The 21982-nt window shown below is 50.5% G+C and overlaps 1 protein-coding gene across 7 annotated transcripts in view; it reads right to left on the reverse strand.

Moving 5' to 3' along the window:
• FAM178B (family with sequence similarity 178 member B) overlaps positions 1-21982 on the reverse strand; it is a 116206-nt gene that overhangs the window by 30906 nt on the left and 63318 nt on the right. For all 7 annotated transcript variants that reach the window (XM_040453954.1, XM_040453952.1, XM_040453950.1 and 4 more), the window contains exons 9-12: positions 14846-14960; positions 8277-8370; positions 7819-7995; positions 7449-7546 (exon numbers count right to left, since the gene is read on the reverse strand). In XM_040453954.1, the coding sequence (XP_040309888.1) occupies positions 7449-7546; positions 7819-7995; positions 8277-8370; positions 14846-14960 (484 nt within the window). The remainder of the gene's footprint in view (positions 1-7448; positions 7547-7818; positions 7996-8276; positions 8371-14845; positions 14961-21982) is intronic.

Here is a 21982-nt window from a genome sequence, read left to right on the forward strand (position 1 = left end):
TCCTAGAAAGCAGAGCTTCCTTTTCTGTGTATGTGCTCACAAACTGTCCCTGGGGAATGGTGTGGGGGGCGCCTCAAGCCCGCCGCATACGCTGTGCTGAGTGAAGAGAGCTCATCCTGCCCTCCCTTCCCACCTCCAGAGGTCTCCGTTGACCCAGGGCACCCCATGTGCTCCTCCCCCAGCAATGATGTGGGACGTGCTTGCACCCACCACAGGGGACTTAAACCCATTCCGCACAGCTGGAGGCTTCCATACAGTCTCTGCCCATGCTGTCTGCGGCTTCGATTCCCTTCTATCAGTAGTGGAGTTGAGATGAAAAATGATGCTCCTCAACAAAGAAGAGGGGAGCAAACCAGGAACTAGGTAGTGTTGTCCTCTCTTCATCAGTGTCGACATGTCACTGCCAGCCCAAAACAGCACTCCTTTATTCAAAACCAACTTCACAAAAGTCCCTTCTATGGGCCTTAGTTTTCTCCACCGGCGCCATCACTGGTCCACGTGGTTTGCCAATCTGCCTTGTTCTGGTGTCCTACTTTCCATCTTCCCTATCTATCAAAAGCTGAGATCATGCTTGAGTTCCGGGTGCAGCCCCTGCTGTCTCTGGATACTTCCTACTTCTTTCCTCACTAGGTTTACATGCAATCCACATTCAAAATGTTACTGCACCATCTCCTAGCCAGCCCAAGCCATCTTTCCATTTGCAACTGGCTACTAAAAAACCAACTCTGTGCTTTTTGAGCTCTGCCCTCCAAAAGCGAGAGCTCCATGAGTATGAGCATGCACACACACGAGTCCCTCCTCATTCCAGGCTCCAAGGTCCCAGAAAGCAAAGTCACACCTCCCCCCTCAAGACGCTCCTAGCCCAAGGAGTCAGCCAAGGGTGCCAACAATCAGGGCCCTGTGTCAGGAAGTATCTTGGGAGAGATGTCTCCCGTCTGAGCCTAGTCTTGAGGTCGAGGAAATGCTAACCAGGCAAAGAGAAGGAGGAGAGGGATAAGGGAAGAGGCTTCTTTGGGAAGATGGAACTGACGTTGAAAAGCTCAGAGACAATGGGGCACCTGGGTGGCTCGGTGGTTAAGTGTCCTACTTTGGCTCAGGTCACGATCTCACGGTTCGTGAGTTCGAGCCCCACATCAGGCTCTGTACTGTCAGCCTGTTAGCACAGAGCCCACTTCAGATCCTCTGTCCCCCTTTCTCTGCCCCTCCCCCACTTGGGCTCTCCCAAAAAATATTAAAAGAAAAAAAAAAGAAAAAATGAAAAGACTCGGGGACAAATTGTGAGTTTGGGAGGCTGGAGTTTGGGAGCTTGCTGGGGACATGCGAAGGGGTTAAGGTAAGACTGGAAGAGAAGGCACTAAGGTCTTAGTATGCCACTGTTTAAATTTCATCCTGAGGATAGAAGCCTGAGGGATTTTAACAAAGCAAAAGCATGACGTGGCTGGCTGTGCATCTGAAGCCAGGTCACAAGGCTGGACAGTGGAGGCATGGGTCAGATGGGAGACAGCCTGGAAGGAGGCAGCAATTCAGGGGCGCTGTGGCAAAAGGCGCAACCGTGTGAGGGTGGTGGGAGAGATGTCTTTTGCTGGGGAGGAGGAGCTGGAGGCGACTGCCCCTGGGCTTCAGACAGTGGGCACGTGCTAATGCCAACATGGAGACAAGGAAGACAGGAGAAGGTGGTCCTCCTCAGAAGGTGGTGACTTCTGTTTCACACACGTGGAACCTGAAATACTTGCCCACACAGATCTGGTGCTTAGCAGAAAAGTCTAGCCAACGGTATTGACTTGGGAGCTGCTGGCACATGGTTGGAGTTGCAGCCATGAATGTGGACAAGATGGGGTATCAAGTCAAGTTCCCTAGGAGGTGGACTCTGAAGTGGAGGTGAGCATGCAGGGAATTTATGGGAGGGGGGAGAGGGGTGCTCTTGAGACGACCTCCTGTAAGGATGAAGGAAGCAGGTTTGAGCCAAAGGGGAAATCCAGGTTGCAATGTAGTCACAGCAGAACCCGTGGTTGACCCTGCAAGGACCCCTGGAGCTGTCAAGGGCCTTCAGAGATATCCCAGGTCGAGGCAGAGGGACAGGCCACTGTGCCCCCAGCACTGGGCTGCTCCCGAGGAAGGCACCCAGCCCCAGATAAGGTAACCATCTTCAGCAGAGGCATCCTGGGGTAGACTGGCAGGGTGAAACTCAGCACCTGGGGAGGGGGAGCTGGAGTCCTGAAGCAGGGCCATATAGACAGAGCACCACAGCACTCAGCCCGGAAAGCTCCCTGAGACTGTGCCAAGTGACCACAGGAGAGGGACCGGGGCAGAATCCCCAGGCAAACTGAGGCTTGAGGAGCAGTGGAGGAAGGAAATGGATGACGGCGAGTGAGAAGGATGGGGCAAAGAGGGGGAGGGGAATCAGGAGAATTAACACTGTGAAGTCAAGGAAGAAAATAAGCTTGTTCCTGAGGAAGGGCCATTAGGTCAGTGGTGATAAGGCAACTTGGCCACAGTGCCAGATGAAGTACATTTCCTCTACTCCTGGCTCTTTGGGTCACCCCTACCAACCCCCACCCCATGCACACCCACTCATAAACGTGAGCCAGATCCTCTTCAGCCACAACCCCTCACACTCCTGGCTTCATTGTGACCCAGTTTTCCTTTGCTGCCCTTTCAGCTCCAGCATGGCCCCTTGACCCGTAGACATGACCTTCATCCTGCCTCTTGTTCCTCCAGATTTTGAGACCTTCTGAAATTTCGAGGGTTTTTGGACCTTGGCTGCCTCCTTCTAGAATGTTCTGGCCTTGCCCACCCACAGAGCCTGAATGTCTGTTTTCTCAGGTGAGAACTTCCTATGACACCCTTGATCTCTGAAGAATCCACCACGGGGCCGGGGCGGGGGGAGGGGGCGGGGCAGGGTTCAGAATGTCTGTTTTGGGTGGATGGAGTAAGGGAGAACAGGGGAAGGGGAGCTCGGAGGTGTAGCAGGAGCTGGAGGAGGGGGTGAAGGCAGAATTGCTGTTCTAAGGGAGGAGACGCATGAAGGCATGTATGTATTAAGGAACAGTCAGTAGAGAATAAAAAGTGAAAGGTATAGGAGTAAGAAAGGATAAGTAAAGAAGGTCTGGAAGGGATAGGACTGTTGGGGTCCTGACCATGGGAGGTGGGGTCGGGAGGAAAGGAAGGAGGTGAGTCGTGGGTCCACTAGGTGTGTGGGTGGAGAAGTCAGTGGAGAAAGAAGGGACGGTGCTGTTTGCTGGTGTTCAGAGGTTTCAGCAGCAGGAAGTGGCGATGTCTGGAATCTGCTGAGGGACCCATGGAGGCTGGTCAGCGATTCAGAATGGGTCCTGGTTAGCCAGAAGGGGCCAGGGGCCAATGCAGGGATAGGACACATGAGGCAGCACACAGGAAGGGAGTCAGCGTGGAACACGGCACCCAGGACATGAAGGCAGCAGAGGCAGATGGACAGAGAGAATGAAGGGGTCTAGGACCTGCACCGAGCTGGGGGTGGGAGGGTTGGGGGCTGGGGGTGGTGCAAGGGTGGGTGGGGGGGGCACATAACACTCTACCATGGTACAGGCCTTGGCCCTACCCTGAGGGGAGCGAGCAGCATGGAAGATGAAGGAAAACAAGGAGGGTGTGGGGAAAGCTATGGTGTGCCTGCATGTGCTCTTATCCCCAGTGTTCAAAGACCTCAAGACTCTGAAGGCCACTTTCTCCCACGGCTCCTGCATTTAGCAGCCAGCTGCTACTTGCTGGTCAGAACCCGGCTGATCCGGCAGCCTGCTCAAGCTGGTTTCATCTTCCTTTCCACTTTGGAGGCCACAGTTAAGCAGCATACACAGGATATCTAATAAACATTCGCGGGTGGTGAAGGAGGTGGGTCCCAGAGCCTGTGTACAACAGCTTTCAGTGGACTGAAAGCAGCCCTTGGCCTCTGTCCTCCCCCTAAAAGGGCTGGCTCCTGGGAGTGTCTGCAGAAGTTTGCTCAGAACACATACTGGGGACACTGCACAGGAGCTGGAAGGGCAAGTCCCCTCCCCACAGCCCCCTGGAGCTACACCAGAGTGGCCACAGTCCCAAGACTGATGCTCCTCCAAGGGAAAGCCTTCCCATTGGCCCCATTTCAGATGGTTGGCTTCAGTATTTACTTTCATTTTTCATGGTTGAGCTCAACTCTCCTTAAATTTACAGTGCATCCCTGAAGTCCTGGTCAACAAGATGGGGGCGGGGGACGAGGGGCGGGGTGGGGATGTGCATCACACAAATGTTGGTGACAGTTCTCACTTTGTGCTTAACCAGTCAGTAGACTAAGAATGTGACAGAATGCACAACAATACGCCCTCCTTCCTGGGGGTCAGTCTGGGCACCAAGCCCAGTGGGGCAGCCACCAGTGAGGGCAGAACAAGGCTGCCAGCAAGCTCCTGCAACATTGCCCCCACAGGGAGCAGGGGGTGAGGGGCGGGGGGCGGCTAACTAAAGACCACAGCCACGGTGGCTGTAAAGAAAAATTAGAAGCTCTTTCTGACCCAATTTGGAATGATTGCCAAAACATTAGTTGAAGTGAAAAGAAGGGCAGAGAGAACATGCACAGAAACACACACAAGAAATGGAGGCAGGCTGGGTGGCTGGTAGGGGCACATTTTAAACATGTGCCCTACAGTGCCTTCTGAATTTCATTCGGTTTGAAAGCTTTATCTATTTAGGAAATTAAGATAAAATTTCTAATTAAACAGATGACACCCATCCTGCTGATGAACCCTCTTTAGGAATTATCACCCTAGTTGGTGTGTCTGTTTGAAAGGGAGGTGAGGTTGTTCCATTGTATTAACTCCTGACATTTAAGGAACACTGAGCAAAGGCCCTGGAGCTACAACAACACCCTGTAAAAGACACGGATTCCTGAAATCTGTTTGATTCAACTAATAGGTAAATGACATCATAAATTTAGGAGATGATGAAGGAAGTCTCCAGTCTGCTGGGAAAGGTGGATCATGAAGACATAAAGAAAAGTTGGTGTTGGCCTCACTGGCTCTTCAGGGGTGGAAAAAATCAAGTTAGAGCCCTGTCTCATACCTCCGAAAAATAGATTCCAGACGGGATTAAAAACCAATAGTAACAAAGTTAATGTAAGTATTGGGAGAAATATAACATAATATTTTTGTGATCCTGGGGTGGGGAAGGCCTTTCTTTTCAAGAAAGAAAGAAAGATTTAATTAGAATCAACCCTTTATATTATCCACAGAACTTTTCTGTAAATCTAAATGTATTCTAAAATAAAATTAAAAAAAAACTCCACAAACTTCAGGTCACTGAAAAATATCATGCACAAAGGTTTAAAAAGGACAATGTACAGCCTTAGGAGAAAATACAGTTCTGAAGCATATATAACAAACAATCATCAATGTTAATAAGAAGATTGATTACCTCATAGAAAAATGGGCAAGAAGCATCAAGATATAACTTACAATAAAAGAAACACAAAAGACCACTGGCAATCAGAGAAATAAAAATTAGAATCAGAGTATGACATTTTTCACTCACCAGATTGACTAAAACACACAAAACTGAGAATACACAGTGTAGAAACATGCATTTTCATGTCTGTTGGTGGTATTCTCAATTGATACAGCTTTTTTTGGAGGCCAAATTTTAAATGTATATACTTTAGGACTGCAATTTCACCTCAAAGAGTTCATTGTATAGAAATATCTGCATAGATGTACAAAGCTTGTACCCTGGATAAATATCCAGAATGGAGGACTGGTTGTGTGCATACCATGAAATACTACGTGGCTATTAAAAAGAATGAGGTTCATCACACGCACACGTATATGTATGTAAACACACACATACATGTGTGTATATATATATATATATATATATATACACATGAAAGTGAGAAAAACAAATACAAATAATATGGCCTGCTAGGAGCAAATGGGAAATTGGGGCTGGACAACATGGGGCCCTGGAGGCATTTGGACTCCACTGTGCAAACAGGGGAGCAAGGTGAGGGAGAGACACAATAATCCCATGTATCCACAGAGAGGACTTTGAGAGATGAACACAGAAAATGCCACTACCACCATCCCGGTGACAGATGTGATAGGAAAACAGGAGCAGGTGGGACGGAGGTGGCTGTGACCCAGACACATACCTGTTCTCATGGAGCTGACACGGACAGGCAACCACAAACAAGGGTTTGGGATTTGGAGGGCAGAATGGACAGGATTTAGTGATGAACAGGGGTAACGAGCTGGGGATGAGAGAGACTTCCAGGACTACAATTTCTGACTTGTGCAATGCAGTGCACTAGCTGTTTGGGGTTGAGCAGGGAGGCTTAAGGCAGAGGTCAGCCTCCTGAGATCATACGGGAAAAAGTCCCATGTGTCTGGGCTTAATGCAAATGGCACCCACTGAGGCATTGGTCTAGTACTCATACCTACAGGCCTCAGAGAGAGCTTCTAGAAGCCCAGTTCTTTCAAATATAGAGCAACAACTTTCCTTTCAGGACTGTGGAGAGGCCTCCTCTCTTTCAACCAGATTCACAGGCAGGAGATCGAACTCTCCAACTCAGGATTGAATCTGAGCTGAGGAAGATGGCACTTGGCACTCGTCTGGGCCCTGGGGATGTGGGTCTGGATGAAATGCCAAGCCTGCTTCCTGAAGCCGCCCCTGAAGAGAGAGGTGCAGGGGGATGGCCCCAGTGGAGGGTTACTACAGAGGTGCCTATGAAGGCCGGGGGTCTTCCTGGCTCAGGGATGGGCAAGGAATACCCTGTGGCTGTAGCCTACAGTGGGGGGAAGGAAGGAGAGAAGAGACTGGGGCCAGGTCCAGAGAATGGGCCTCATTGCCCCGAGGGCTGAATTTGTTCACCTTGTTTGTTCACTCAAAAAAAAAAAAAAGGATTTAGAGTGCCGTAGGCTTGTCAGGCACTGTTTTAGATGCTGGATGATAAGAGCAGTGACTCCGCTAAGGGACTGCTCTCCTGGAGGTAACATAGAGGAGAGTCACCATAAATAAGGAACAAACAGTAGGAGAATTTCTGGCAGAAGGCCATGCTATGCATAAAATAAAGCAGAAAGATGAACTGAGAGTTTGGGAGAGGTGTGGGGGAGGGGTGATTAGGGGACTTCCTGCAGCGGAGGTCTGAATGACTAGAAGGAACCCTCTACCAAGGATTGGGAGCAGCAGACGGGGCGGGCGCTGCAGTCGGAAGCTAATTGTATAAGGCAATTGTTTTGCTAATAAGATCATGTTAAGAAAATTAGGCTTTTTTTCCTTTCGTAATGAACTCATTAGTGAGCTGTATTTTTAGTTCTTTCTCCTGAGTTTTAGAGATTGGGCAGGAGGGGGAGGTTTGTTGGGACCGATGGGGAGGATTCTGGATCCCTACACCGGAGCCTGTTCCAGGGGAAGGGAGGAGTGTCACAGGGAGGAGCCCAAGGTGGAGGAGCACCCACCTGCTCCGGGAGGTCACGTCCAGGAAGAACTGCACGAGCGCCAGCAGGTTGTGGTGGTGATCGGACACCTCGCTCAGGCTGCAGCACAGCTTCTGGAGCTGTGGGGATAGCAGGCATTAGGTGGGCTATGAGAGGGCCTGCCTTCCACCCTGACTTCCTCACCAGCCCACTCAGCAGGGAAGCCAGAAGTAAGATGTGGTCACAAAGGCCAGGGACTGGAGGGAGTATTCCCTGGCATCCTGGTGGCCTCCAAGCCTGCTATTCCCATTGAGTGTACTCTAGGGGCACTTTAATCCCTAGTGACAAGGCTATGTGAGGAGGCTCAGGACCTTAGAGAAGAGGCTAGGGCTTTGGCTTTGGCTCATGGTACCTTCCTTGGCCACTCATGGATGTTCTCAAGGAGCAGAAGCAGAAGCTGCTGAAGATCAGTCTTGGGCAGCAGGCGAAGCCCCACATCCAGGCCAGCTCGGCACAGCAGCTCAATCAGGCCCAGGAGGTCCCCATCAGTGTAGGCCCCTGGCTGGGCTAGGGCACACAGAGCTAGGAACTGGAGAACAGAGAGAGTGCTAGGCCAGGGATGGCATCCCTGGGAGATGGGGCTGGGCAGGAGGGGATGGCATCATGAGCCCCTTGGCCATGCCAGGCAGGAGCTGAGGAAAACACGCACCAACGCCCAAAGTCAAACCCCCCACGGTGTACTCAGGGGGCAGGCCCAGGCATAGGGGGCTGTGAGCCCTCCACAGCATCAGTCCTGGTGGCTGGCACAGTGCCTATAATACAACTGCTGAGTAGGTCTGGATGGTGAGCAGAAATGGGTGTGTAACTCACCTTGTAGATGTAGTTCAGGCTGACATCCAAGGCAATCTCCAGGGGGGCGTCCTGCTGCTCACTCCAGTTCAAGCTAGTGCTATTTTTAAGCATCCTAAGGTAAGACAAAAGCAAAGGGAAGGAGATGGGAGGAGGTGGGCACAAGGGGAGAACAGAGGCAGAGAGGGGGGCCTGCTGTTGCTCAAGAACAGAGAGCCCGTGCATGATCCTTTCAGCCTGGGACCCTGATGCTCTGTCTGTGTTGGTCATTTACTGCTACTAACAAATTATCCCAGAATACAGAGGCTCAAAAACAATAAATATTTATTACGTTGTGCAGTTTCTAAGAGTCAAGAATCCAGAAGCAGCTTAGCTGGGTGGTTCTGGCTCTGGATTTCTTGGGAGGTTGCCCCCAAAATATTGGAGGTGGGCCTGCTGTCATGTTAGGCTGGAGTGGGCAGGAGGAGCTGCTTGCAAGCTCACTCCAAGTTCACTCATGTGCCCCAGGAGGCCCCCAGTTCCTTGCCACATGGGGCTCTCCACAGGGCTTCTCAACATGGCACCTGGTTGCCCCCAACTGAGTGATCTGAGAGAGAGGGGAATGCCAGAGACAGAAGCCGCAGTCTTTATAACCTAGTCTTGGAAGTGACATCCCATCACTTCTGCTGATGTCTATGGTCCACACAAGCCATCCAGACTCAGTGTGGGAATGAGCCACACCAGATCACGGGAGTCTGGCTCCCAACTGATGCCACTCCAGCTGTGAGAAATAAGCCCACTAACCCAAATCAAAAGAGGAATGTGGAGACTTGGAGCACAGTGAAGTGAGGCTTTAATCAACGTTCTTGCAAGAGCGAGTGTTTGATGGACAGGCACACTCGGGGCAGTTACAGCAATTTATCTCCTAGCGTGCAAGTCCCTCCCCTGGTTCCTCATTGGCTGAGTACTACAGAGGTTACAGCCTTACCCAGACATCACCTATGCTCATGTAAGGTACAGAGTAGTCTGACTGGAACAAATGTACATTCCCTGAGGTGACACAGAGACTTTCAGTCCTCCTCCCTTTGTTCTTTGGTACATGCTCATTGCAAAGTCTGTGAAAATAAGCCCTCTAAATGGAGAGGGAAAGAACCAGGAAGTGAAGTGTCTAAGGGTTTGGGATCCATTGTGGGGGTGGGAGTGGGGGTGGGGGTTCATATATATTTCCAATTTGGTTGTAAACCTGTTAAGTAGACAGCACAGCTTTAATTTTGTATTTCTGAAAATGAATCATCTCTCTCAGATCGCCAGGCCTCCGGCTTTAGTTTTCTGGAACTTGGAGACCAGGATATCATACTCCATTGCCCCAAAAGAGTCTTCCTCAAAGAAGTTCTTTGTCCATACAGGTATGGTGACATTTTGCATGCATTAAGAAGTATACTACATTGTAGCTTATATGGGGACTAGTTTCCAAAGTCAGCAAGTAATATGATGAAAGAATAAAAATTATCATTGAGAACTCCTCCAAAGGGGTTCACACTAACAGGCTGCCTACCGATAAGCCTAGCATGGCCAGTTTTCCTCTAGTGTGGAAACAAAGCTTGTTGAGCTGAGATGAAGTTAGAACTTAGGGTCATAAAAAACAAACAAACAAAAAACACCACCACACACACACACACACACACACACACACACACACACACACACCTCTTTAAAGACTAGAGTCATATTCAGGGTGACAAGGTCCTTACAGTGAGAGAGGCATCAATGGACAATAGAGTTGTACCACCTTTGCACAAACTTCCCCAGGCACATGCTCATTGGATAAAAATCAGAGCAAGATCGCCTCACTGATTCTGTCTCTCTGGTCAAATGTATACTGTTAATTGCTGCATACTGTTGAGGTAAGCTTATGACCAGGCTCCCTGTGCTGTCTCATCTACTGCTCTACTCTTATTAACTGGTTGGCGTTCCTGATAACAGCAGGCTCTCCACAAATGAAGATACTGATGACAGCAACACTGTTGGCAATAACAGGCTCCAGTGTAGCCACCTGACCGCTGACAAAGAAAAAGCTCCATTCCTGCGTGCTCCAGTGAAAAGTCTCTGCTCTTCTCTTACTTGGCACTGGTGCTGCTTATTCAAAGCGAAGTAGGAGAATTCCATCTCTAGGTGCCCGGGAAATTGATGCCAACAAAACAAAGTCGAGGGGGTGGAGGGGAGGGTATGACTGCGCTTGGCCATTCTTCCAGATTTTAGCATTTATTAGGGCCAGAGAATGGGTGAGGCTGGTGTTTGCACATCTGGGCACCTGCTGGGCCTGTGTCAGTATATAAGGGGTGCTCCGGTTTGCACCAGCCTGTGAGCATGCATGGGGTATGGAAGCATGAGTGGGAATGCTTTCAGACTTCCCAAAGGATGGAGGCAGGCACAGAATTGACCGTGACTCTGCTGAAGAAGAACGGGCTTTCAGACAGTCTGGTGCCACCAGAGGGAGGAGGAGTGTGGAAAACGTGAGCTGGGGAGGGAAGTGTGGCTGTGACAAGAACCCTCCCCAAGAGGGTTGGTGGACAGCCGGAGAGGGTGGCGGACAGCCTCGCGGTGTGTGCTCCAGCATTTCCTGTGCCACCTCTCCTTGGGAACAGCAGGCAACAGAATGGGGGTCCCTGTTCCCTGCCTTTCTGAGGTTCTGATGAACCGCTTGTCTGAAATGTCTGCATCTGTGACTGCTATACTGGGGGTGCAGCGCCGGCTAATCCCCAGGCCTCCATCCCCAGGCTCCCAGCAGGTGGCCACGGAGCACAGGCATTCACGGCCTGGCAAGCTCACTCCCCTCCTGAGTGGAGGGGTCCCACAACTGGACTCCATGAACAAAGTGCTTCACCATCCTGCCCCTCCCTTCAGCCCTGACCCCCAGCCGGCAGGGTTAGAGCTCAGCCTGTGGCCAGGACCCAGGAGCTAGAGCTTGGGTCATGGCGATGCCGTTCTACACTTATTCAGTGATTGTAAGAGGGGCACGTCTTATGTACTCCGACATTCTCAGCAGGAGCATGGTAAAAGAGCCATAGGGGCATGGCCACCACAGTAACCAAGGGCTATCCTGAAAGTGCCCAGTGGTCAGGGTCCCACCATGCAGGCTGTGAGTAGCGTGCTCTCCCCTAGGCCTGTACTACTAAATCAAACTGGACCTGCTGTCCAGGCCTTATGGGCGAGGTCAATGCAGTAAAGGGAATTCGATGCTGAGCTAACGGGAAGGGAGAGAGAAGTACATTTTACCTAAGTTGAATTACACTGTCTCAAGACGGCCAGCGACCAGCCTCCTGCACACTGGACAGGATGCTCTTTCAATGGATTAACCATCAATTAGTTACCCATTTGGCCTCTGCACCAGGCTGCCCTTTCAGAGAACTAAGTCAATGAAGGTTTCCAGTACCAGACTATGGTAGTTTGGTGGCCAGTCCCGTGTATCCGACTGGGACTTTCAGATGGACTTTGTAACCTGGGGAGCAGCCTTGGAAAACCAGCCATTGCTACCAAGGACCTTCCCTGCCTTCCCAGGTGAGACTGGGGCACCTGACGAAGAGTGTCTGTATAGCCGGGTGGCACCAGCCCCCTCAAACTCTTGCTTCTGCTTCCTGGTCAGTGTTCACGCTCTGGTCCCTCTTCTGCCCTTTTGCCCCCACAGATCCTCCTGATTCCTTCCTCCCCAGTCTTGTCATATGGTCCAGTGGCAGAAGGACTATATCTTCCGAGAGGAAATCTTGAAGCATTCGAAGAGATGGTGATGGGTTTCAAGGAAATCTGAGATGAGGAATACATGGTGAAAGACCAGTCTTCCTCACAGTAACTAAAAAGACAGTCCAGTTGTGGGGCCATGTGCAGAGACATCCTAACCCCTCATTTCCAGTCTTGGCCACTACAGGGGCTCTGTGGGTGCCCTGGAGGAGCCCCAGAGCATCTGTTCTGCTGGAGAGCCCTAGATTGGGACATCCCTGGAAGTCAACAGAACAGTATGTGATGTGGAGCCACTTGGCATGGGATGAGCCTGAGCTTGGTCAGGAACAGGATGAGGAGGACAATGGGGACAAGGCAGCCTGCCGTGATGTTCTTCTTGTGGCCCATGTGTCCATGAAGGGTGTCATACCTTTGGTGGAGGAGACTCCAGAACCTTCATAGTGCTTCCTGAATAGTCTAGAAGAGCTGTCTTCCAACCCTATGACTCCCAGAGCTTCCCCAACTGCAGCAACCAACCAGCAACCCAGCTAACCCACCTGAGCATCTCTGCTAACCCACATCTTGGGGATGTCATTGGACGGGTCTCCAGGATGTGTCTATTTGCTTTTCAAAAGGAGGCTGTGTTCAGGCAGAAAATCCTCCCTAGGCTGAGTGGCTGGACAAGCGGTCCAGTCTGTTCTTATAGGGTCACAATAGGGAAATCACCCCTGAAGCCATTGGCCAGATCCTCAGGCCAGTTCTGAATCCTCTGTGGGGAAATGATGCCAACAGTGTGAGGTCTAAGGAAAGAGGTAGGCTGTCCAAATGGTACGTCTGGGAATGTGACCATGCAGCTCTGGCAACACTCTAGGACAACATGGCTTTGCCCTCCTCTTACCCAGGGCCAACTGCCTGGTAATGCATGCTAGGGGTTTGTGTTCCCAAGGATTTGAGATGGCAGATTTAAACAGCCAAGCACAGTTCTAATGCCCATCTGCCCCCTGTGGCCTCCAAAGTGGATGGATCTGTCCTGAAGCCGAAGGAGCAGGAAGCTGTCAAGCTCAGGGGGAAGGGAGAAGGGCGGGGGAGAAAGTGGCTCTTTGCAGAGTGTGTAGTAAGTTGGGTGGTTATATGCCTCCAGTGGCACCTCTCACTTTCCAAGTGGATACCAAGTGCTCATCACAACAGTTAGAAATAGCTCTTCTGAACTCTTCAGGCCCCCTAGGCCCTTCCCCCAACCTGCATTTGTTTTTCCAAGTGTAATTCTTTCCTCGACTCATTCTAGAAGGTGGTGTGATTGAAGCTCTGTGTCGGGGAAGAGGCAAGTGGCTTATTACACCAGATATGGAACTCCACGGGAAGGGAGAGGGGCAGGAGCGAGGCAGGCTGGCACATGCGCAGGGTATTTATAGCAGAGTGAGTGTGGTTTGGTCTGGTTTGGTTTGGCAGACAATTACTAAACACAGTTGTGGAACAGGTTCTTAAGGAAGCTTGGGCCTTCCCCGAGTAGGAACACCCGCCAGCCTGCAACAGCAAAGGTAAGGGTCCCTGTACTTCCTGGGGCCAGAAGATTGTCACCAGGATGGTGGGGGCGGGCTTCCATGTAACATCCGATCCAGGGCTCTAAAAACCCTGTTATATGTTCTCAAAGAATTGTCAAGAAAAAGTTTGAATGTAATATAATCTGTAGAACAAGTTTATAATATGTAACACTTTTACAACCCAGACCTCATCACTGTGCACCCCATAATAGCCATTTATGTATTGTTAGGTCTCTGCTCCTAGAGAGCAGGGACAATGCCTATGCAAATTAGCACCCCCCAACCCAGATCAGCACACAAAGGGGGCACCCACAGAACAAAACTGGCCACTGTGGAAATTACATGTAAAATTGTGCCTTGCTGGCCATGGGTTGATATTAGGTAATGCGTCAAAATTGAGGCTTAGAGGTAGACCAGAGAGACTGGGACATGTCCTGGAAGAGGAGGGGCATTGAGGGCTCTGAGTCACCACGGGGCAGGAACAGATGTCAGCTAAACCAGCAAGACTCATCTGTGCCTGCTTCTTCTCCCTGTGCCTCCCCCCTCCCCGCCTAGGCTGGGAGCAGGGTCATTTATCCAAACATTCACCATTTGTCATTCACGGTGTGATACTCATATCCACAGGTACTTGTGTGTGGTTTGTTCTATAATCCCTCAGACTCTGTTTCACCATGTGGGTTAGAGCCTGAGTTTGGGAATTTTTTTTAACTCCCCCCCACAAATGCACATAATTTTATATAATAATCAGAGGAAATCTTTCCTCTTTTTTTTTCCCTAAATGTTCATCTATTTTTGACAGAGATGGCGTGTGCCCAAGTGCACGGATGGGGAAGGGGCAGAAAGCTAGGGGGAGAGAGAGAGAATCCCAAGCAGGCTCTACACTCAGCATAGAGTCTGATGTAGGCCTTGAACCCATGAACTGTAAGATCATGACCTGAGCCAAAGCTTAACCAACTGAGCCACCCAGGTACCTCACCTTTTTCTAACTTATAAATGCTCATGGAACGGAGGATGCCACAAACAGTAATGAAATGGATAGTTTTGTACAATGAATGGCCCATTACGTTGTATTACCTTTACAGAATAGGAAATACTTTATGATTAATTTTTTCTTCCCTTCCCATCTCCTCAGAATAGGAAATACTTCAATATTTCCTAACATGAATAAATGTTCAAAAGAATGGATCTCTCTTTTTTTGGGGTAATGTTTGTCGTTTGTTTTAAACATTTTAACTGAGGTGTAACTGATATGGAAAAACCTGCACATATTGAATGTATCCAAATTGACAGGTTTGAAGTGAGTTCCCCAGCTGCTGAACAAATGAGAAAGGACAGTGAGGAAAGGATAGTACTCACCTCCCACTGTGCTGACGGGGCTCACGCAGGCCCAGAGCAGGGCTACAGGCTCCCAGGCTGTGAAACACCTCCGTGACCTCTTGCAGGGAGGGGCACCACCAGTGCTTGTCTCCATCTGTTAGGCCAAGGGAGAGCAGAGGGTTAGTTAGGGAGGGCAGAGGAGGACAGGCACATGACTCCCAAGGGAGGGCTGGGCATGACAGCCCCTGGCCCAAGGGGACCGTGTTTGCATTCTCTGGCACCACAGGTGTTTTCTGGAGGAATCAAGCAACCAGCAGTTTTTTTTTTTGTTTTTTTTTTATAAATTTTGTTTTTTTTTCAACATTTATTTATTTTTGGGACAGAGAGAGACAGAGCATGAACGGGGGAGGGGCAAAGAGAGAGGGAGACACAGAATCGGAAACAGGCTCCAGGCTCTGAGCCATCAGCCCAGAGCCTGACGCGGGGCTCGACCTCACGGACCGCGAGATCGTGACCTGGCTGAAGTCGGACGCTTAACCGACTGCGCCGCCCAGGCGCCCCGCAACCAGCAGTTTTGAGACATCCGAGGGAGCTTTGGGAACCTGGCTGTTCATGTTCTCCTGTCTTCAAGCTCTAGCCACCTTCAAGTGAATGGGCTCCATCAGAGCGCTGAGCTGCCCAAAGCTGAGTCAGATGAAGACACCTAAACCAGAGGCCTCAAAACTGCCAGATGCGGAAGACATGAGAGTCTCTGCTGCCCCAGGACCTCTGCCACTAAGGGCTGAGGCCAGCTCTGAACCTCCTGCTGACTCGACACTGCCCTTGCTGCAACATGTGGGTGTTCCCAGGTCCACCATTCCAGCCAAGGGCACTCCCCACAGCCTGGGAGGTGTCTTCGAAGCCAGCTGGAGCTCAAAGTACCATTCTCTCTCCACTGGTGTAACAAAACATGAATGATAATCTGGCCACACTAACAGAGAGGGAAAAACCTTATGTACCCAGGGGCTCTTCTTCAGTCAGACTACGTAAGGGCATTTTCAGAACCAGGAAGCTAGAAAAACAAAAGACAACATGGAGGATGGTATTTCCCAAAGATGGCTGCAAGACTATCTCCTTCTCACGCACTCTTCTGCATGGTGACCTCTCCACACCCCACCAAGAGGTGGAGTTCAGGTCCCCGCACTATCATCCCTCTATGTTATCTTATTTATTATTTTGTTTCTTGTCTGTCTCTCCCTATTTGAATGTAAATGCCCCCCCACCCCTGCACCCTGCACATCTAGTGCCTAGAGGAGGGGTTGGTGGGTGGGGAAGCTGAACAGAGAGAATCCTAAACAAACCTGACTGAGTAGTACCTGAATAAGAGGGAACCTGAAGACCAGTCCCAAGATAAACTGCCAGTGTCAAGAACCTTGACAAACGTTGAATTTGACAGCAGGTGATGTGTCAGAATCAGGAGCTTGGAAACTAGGCTAGAAGCGCATTAGTAGCATATGCTTGACCCTTTGCCATTCTGGGGGTGAGAGTTCCCTCTGAGAAGCCCACCTCAGTGGATCCCCCATGGGCTAGAACCGTGCCAGGTGCCCAAGATAAAAAGGTGGCTGGATGGAGACCTTGACTGCAGGGAGTTCACAGCCTAGGAGGGAGGGGAGCCAGGCAGATAAGCAAACACAAGGGAATGTGCTCAAAACCAACTGAAGCAGATGGAAGGTGCAGAGCCTGCTCAGAGGGGGAGTTGACTGGAGGTGGGGGGAGTGGGGAAGGTGAGGAATAAGGCACAGGTAATGGGAAAGGAAACATGCACCCAGCAAAGGGACAGAAATGACAAAGGCAGAGAGACACATGAAATAGCATGGCATGTCCAGTAACTCAAGGCAAGAAACAGAGCATCCTAAACTCCTTATGAAGCTCTGGCAAGAGTCTGGTATGGCTGCAGAGCCAGAAGCTGGGGGAATGGCCGGCAGAGGGTCTCTGAATCCCGTCCAAGGACATCTCTTCTGCTGGCATCGGGTGTCTCTCTCTCTGGAAATGTATATGGGTCAGGGCTCACCCAACAAGTAATTAGACTCTTGGAGGAGGAAAAACTTTCTTGTTTGTTTTTTTTCCTCTCGGGCAACTTAACAAGTAAGAGTAATGATACCCCTTGCCCGCTGCACAAACGAGCTGGGAAGAATGAAGTCTGCAAAACACAATGAGATTCCACTAGAGAGAGAGAGAGCTGTTTACTAGGGCCCTTGGGGGACTGTGCACGTACACACACGCATGTGTGGGCAGGCCAATGAACTTTCCAGGCATGTGCAAAGAGAATCAACCTCCTTGAGGTTGAGGCCCTGGAGGCCCAGCTGGGCGGGAACAGCCCGCCAGCAGTGTAGCACCCCAAAGGGTGCTGTGCACGGCCACCCTCTCACCCCTCTTTGGCCGGTGCAGGTGTATCAGCTGCTTTAAGACTCCTTGGGAACAGCAGTGCAGGTGCCGCCAGCTTCAAACCTGAAGCCGGCTACTGTCCCCCTTCCCTACCCCACCCAGTAATTACTCCACACCACAGCTTGACCCAGGCTGATGTGTCAGGAGTGGTTTTAGAGCAAGGGGCCTGGATGCCTCGGGATAAACCAATCAACAGCCCTGGAAATTGGTTAAGCGACGACAGGCGCCCAAGAGCCCATAATTAACACTGCTTATAAGTAGGCCATGCGCTCAGCTTTTCCTGAGCACTGTTTGTCCCGAGTGGGGGTTTTCCGGAGAGCTGACACAGAAGAAAACTCAGACACAAGGCTCCAGCTCCCTAACTCAGTTTCTCCACACCCACACCACAGTCGTTTGAGGTGACTCCCCCAGGGAGCATCGGGGCCCTGTGCCTTTTTAAATGCCATGGCTAACAGCCCTGAGCATCTGGGCTCTGTTTAGAGACTGTGAGTCTGAAAGCATCCCTTTAGGTGGTTCTCCTGGGATGGAACTGATGCTTCGGGGGAAGGCAGGGGAAGAGAAGCACTGGGCCTAAAATAAAAGTGACTTTTCCATCTGTGCCTCAGAAGAAGTGTTGCTTCACGTAACACCGCCGCCTCTGTTCTCCTGGCACCAGTTACAGGGAATGGGAAAACCACATACATCCCAAGAAGCTCCTCGGCTCGACGTGCTGGCCCCAGCAGCTCCCCTCCCTAGGCTTCTGTCACAGCTTCTCACCCACCAGCTCCCATCTTGGGCCTTAATGGTCTGATACAGGGCACAGGGTCCAGGGGGATCTGGTCTTTCTCTCCCTCTCTGCGTCCTCCAAATTGAATTGCTAACGAATATTCTGGGGTGGCTACCTTGAGAGGGCCAACCATGTGTTTGGGTCCTGATTCCCTGACACCATCTTAGAGACCCTACAATTCTCCAGGAACCTCAATGGGGGGTGCTGGTTCCTAATGGAAAGTAGGATACTGACCCATCAGACTGAGCCCAGATCCCAACTGGAGTGTGAGACTCACAGCATTTAGGGGAGGCTTACAATCTATTAAAAAACAATCCAGGGGCGCCTGGGGGGCTCAGTTGATTAAGCGTTTGCTCTTGGTTTTGGCTCAGGTCAGAATCTCACGGTTTGCCAATTTGAGCCCCCTCGGGCTCTGCGCTGATGGCTCAGAGCCTGCTTGGGATTCTGTCTCTCCCTCTTTGCCCCTCCATCCTTCTCTCTCTCTCTCTCTCTCTCTCTCTCTCTGTCAAAAATAAATAAATAAACTTAAAAAAACTTAAACCCCTTCCCTCCGCCCCGCTCAATCCAACCAAGTAAATTTAAGGATCGAATTGGCTTTATGAACCAGTGATTCATGAACCAGGCAGCACCCCACCTCTCAGGCAGAGGGGTTTTCCAAGGAGTTTACAAAATGGCAGGTTTTATAGGAAGGAGGGTGGGGCAAGAAAGTTGTTAGCAAAAGAAAAGAAAGGATTATTCCAAGCAAGGTCACCTTCCTTCAGCGGGAAAGGGCAGGCGGTCTTATAATACAGACAGATTACCTCAGGAGTGCCTATCACACAATTCCTGATTGACAGACTGACACTTAGGGGAGGCTGAAACTGCCATTAGGTTAGTATTAAGCTCTGGTTTGGTGACTTGGCCTAAGTGACACCACTTTGGGCTTGTAGGTATCCTTTTCAACACACCTTACCATTTCTAATCCTCCCAATTACTTAACTTCCCTTTGCACTTTTTCTTTAATGTTTGTTTATTTATTTAGTGAGAGAGCTTGAGCAGGAGAGGGACAGAGAGAGAGAGAGAGAGAGAGAGAGAGAGGGAGAGAAAGAATCCCAAGCAGGCTTCACTCTCAGCACAGAGCCTGATGCAGGGCTCGATCTCACAACTGAGAGATCATGATCTGAGCCAAGTCAAACGCTTAACTGACTGAGCCATCTAGGTGCCTCCCTGCACTTTTGTATCTAAATTCACACTTGTAAAATATCACCGGCTTTAGTCAATTGGCCTTAGCCTGTCATTTAAACTTTTTATGCACTCAATAAATGGTAACTGAACACCAGGTGTTGTTCTAAATGCTGGGGGCCCAGCAGTGAACAAAAGAGACAATGTCCTAGTCTCATGGAGCTGATGGTTTAGCAGGGAAACAGACAAGACACATTAAATAAATACACAGAACGATGCAGGGTGGCATAAATGGCAGGGAAGGAATGCGGTTGGGTACTGCAGGGGGGCAGCTACAGACAGGAGGAGGATCCTGGGGCGGGCGCACCCTGAAGCCAGGTGCCATTCCTTGCTTAGGCCCAGCCTGGAGCCCAGGGTGCTGGAGGGGTGAGGGGAAGGGCACAGAGAGAGGGAGGGAGGACTCACCTGAGACAGGGACACTGAAGGGACTCCAAGGAGAACCGCTTTTTCTCCTTTTCCTGAGTCTGTTCTTGCTAGGACCTGCAGCCCCACCTTGCACATACCTTATAGTACAAAGAATGGATGTCCTGACTGCAAAGGTCAAGGAGTTAATGATTTCTTTGCAGTTTTCCAGCACAGTAGATAACGTCTAAGGAGTGACCAGGTGGGTCATCACGTATGTATTCCAGACAGCTGCCGTTAGACATTGTGACGCCAAGACCCCCTGGCTCCAGAGCATAAGTGACTTATGGAGAACACCTGGACCTTTGTCCTTGTTCTGACTGGTTCCTGGGTAGCTGAGAGGACATGCTCACCATCCTCAATAAACCCTCAGAGCCCGAGCAAAGGAGAGACTCACTCTCCTTTCCTGAGTCTTCCAGACACTTCATCTGCTATACTCTATCCCTTATGCTGCTCAGTAAACTCTGCTCTCACTTCTTCCCGTTCACTTTGATTTCTATCCTGCGCGAAGCCTGCGGGACCCCGTCTGGGTTCTCGGCCCGCCTGCCCATATCACACCCACCCTGAAGACTGGGGCAAAGAAGAAGGGCAAAGGGAAGCAACTGGTCTTAGGAGGATGGAGTGATGTTATTATCCACGTATGTGGTAAAAACACAATATTGCATCAAGTCTGTATCTTAAAAACATGCACATCTCGTTGCCCCAACAGCAGTGTGAGCACAGGATGGAGCCCAGCATTCTCCTGACCCTGACGCTGCCTCGCACCACGGACAACCGTGTGCCTGGGACCCGGAGAAGCGCTGACCCACCTTCTCTTCTTGCCTCTCATGCCCGCTGGCTCCTTCTCCAGACTGCTCTGTCTACCCACATCCTTTTCAGTCTTCTTTTTGTCCCTTCTTTTTTACCCCTTCTGTGCCATGCAACCCACCTCACTGATCTTCGTTTTCCCTTTTCTACCTGCTCCTCCTGAGCTGAGGCCCTCCCTCTAGTGCCCTCACAACCTTCTGCTTGCCTTGCTGTAACCCAGCCTGCATATACCCATCCCCCACACACTCTCTCTCACACACACACACCCCATATACAGCCACCACACACACGCCCTTACACACTCACATATACACCCCCATATCCATCCACTCACCACCCACCCTCACACACACACACACACACACACACACACACACACCCCTATATCCACTCACCACACAACCTCACACACGCATATACACTCCTAATCCACCCGTCACATACACCATCAATGCACACACATCCCTATATCCACCCACCACACACCCTCACACACATATATACCCCTCTATACCCACCCAGTGCACAAACACACACACCTACACACCCTCACATACACACACACCCCTAAACCCACCCACCAGACACACACTCATCCTCACATACACACATGTATGTCCTTATATCCACCCACTACACACACGCACTCACAGATACTTATATACTCTTATAACCGCCAACCCCCATATACCCCTATACCCACCCCCATTACACTCACATACACATATACACCCCTATACCCACCCACCATACACACGACCCTATATCCACCCCATTCCACATCCATACACATCCCTATATCACTTATCCCCCCCCCCCACCCATGTATTCATCCACCACACACACACCCATACACATATATACACTCACATACCCATCCACCTACCACATACACACATACACACACACCATATACTATGGACACATGCCACCCATCTACTCATATACCACACCCTACTCATTGCACACACACTACATCCATCTATAGACACACTTCTACACCACACCTATACCACATCCACACTCACTTCACACACACGACCATCTGTACACACAAGACACAGTCACCACTCATACAACACACATATACTCACAGACCACACACACGGAACATACCATGACACTCACACAACACACACACACACCACACCCATACTCACCATACACACACACACACACAGCACCCATCCACACACACCCCCACATAGCCTCCCTTCCCCTCCCCCCCAACAGGTCTTGGTCTCTAGACCTTTTATTCATGTGAGTGAGGGTGTGTACAGGATAGGTGATGCCGTCCCCAGGCCACCTCTCCTCTCTCCTGCCCTCTGTAACTCACACCACTGCCTGGTGTCACCTAACACCATTGAGCATTCCTGGCCCCCAGTGTGTAGGACAGACTTGTATTGTGCCAAACCACTGAACCACTCATAGCTGCTAGAACTAGGTTCTGCTACAAATAACACAAAGACTGAAAACAAAACAAAAGCTACCTGGGCTTAAATAAGCTAGAATTTTTTTCTCTGATGAAAAAGTGTGGAAGTGTGTGGGCCACACTG

This window comes from Herpailurus yagouaroundi, unplaced genomic scaffold (assembly GCF_014898765.1).
Source record: "Herpailurus yagouaroundi ecotype Mexico unplaced genomic scaffold, PumYag 210, whole genome shotgun sequence".
Taxonomy (NCBI): Eukaryota; Metazoa; Chordata; class Mammalia; order Carnivora; family Felidae; genus Herpailurus; species Herpailurus yagouaroundi.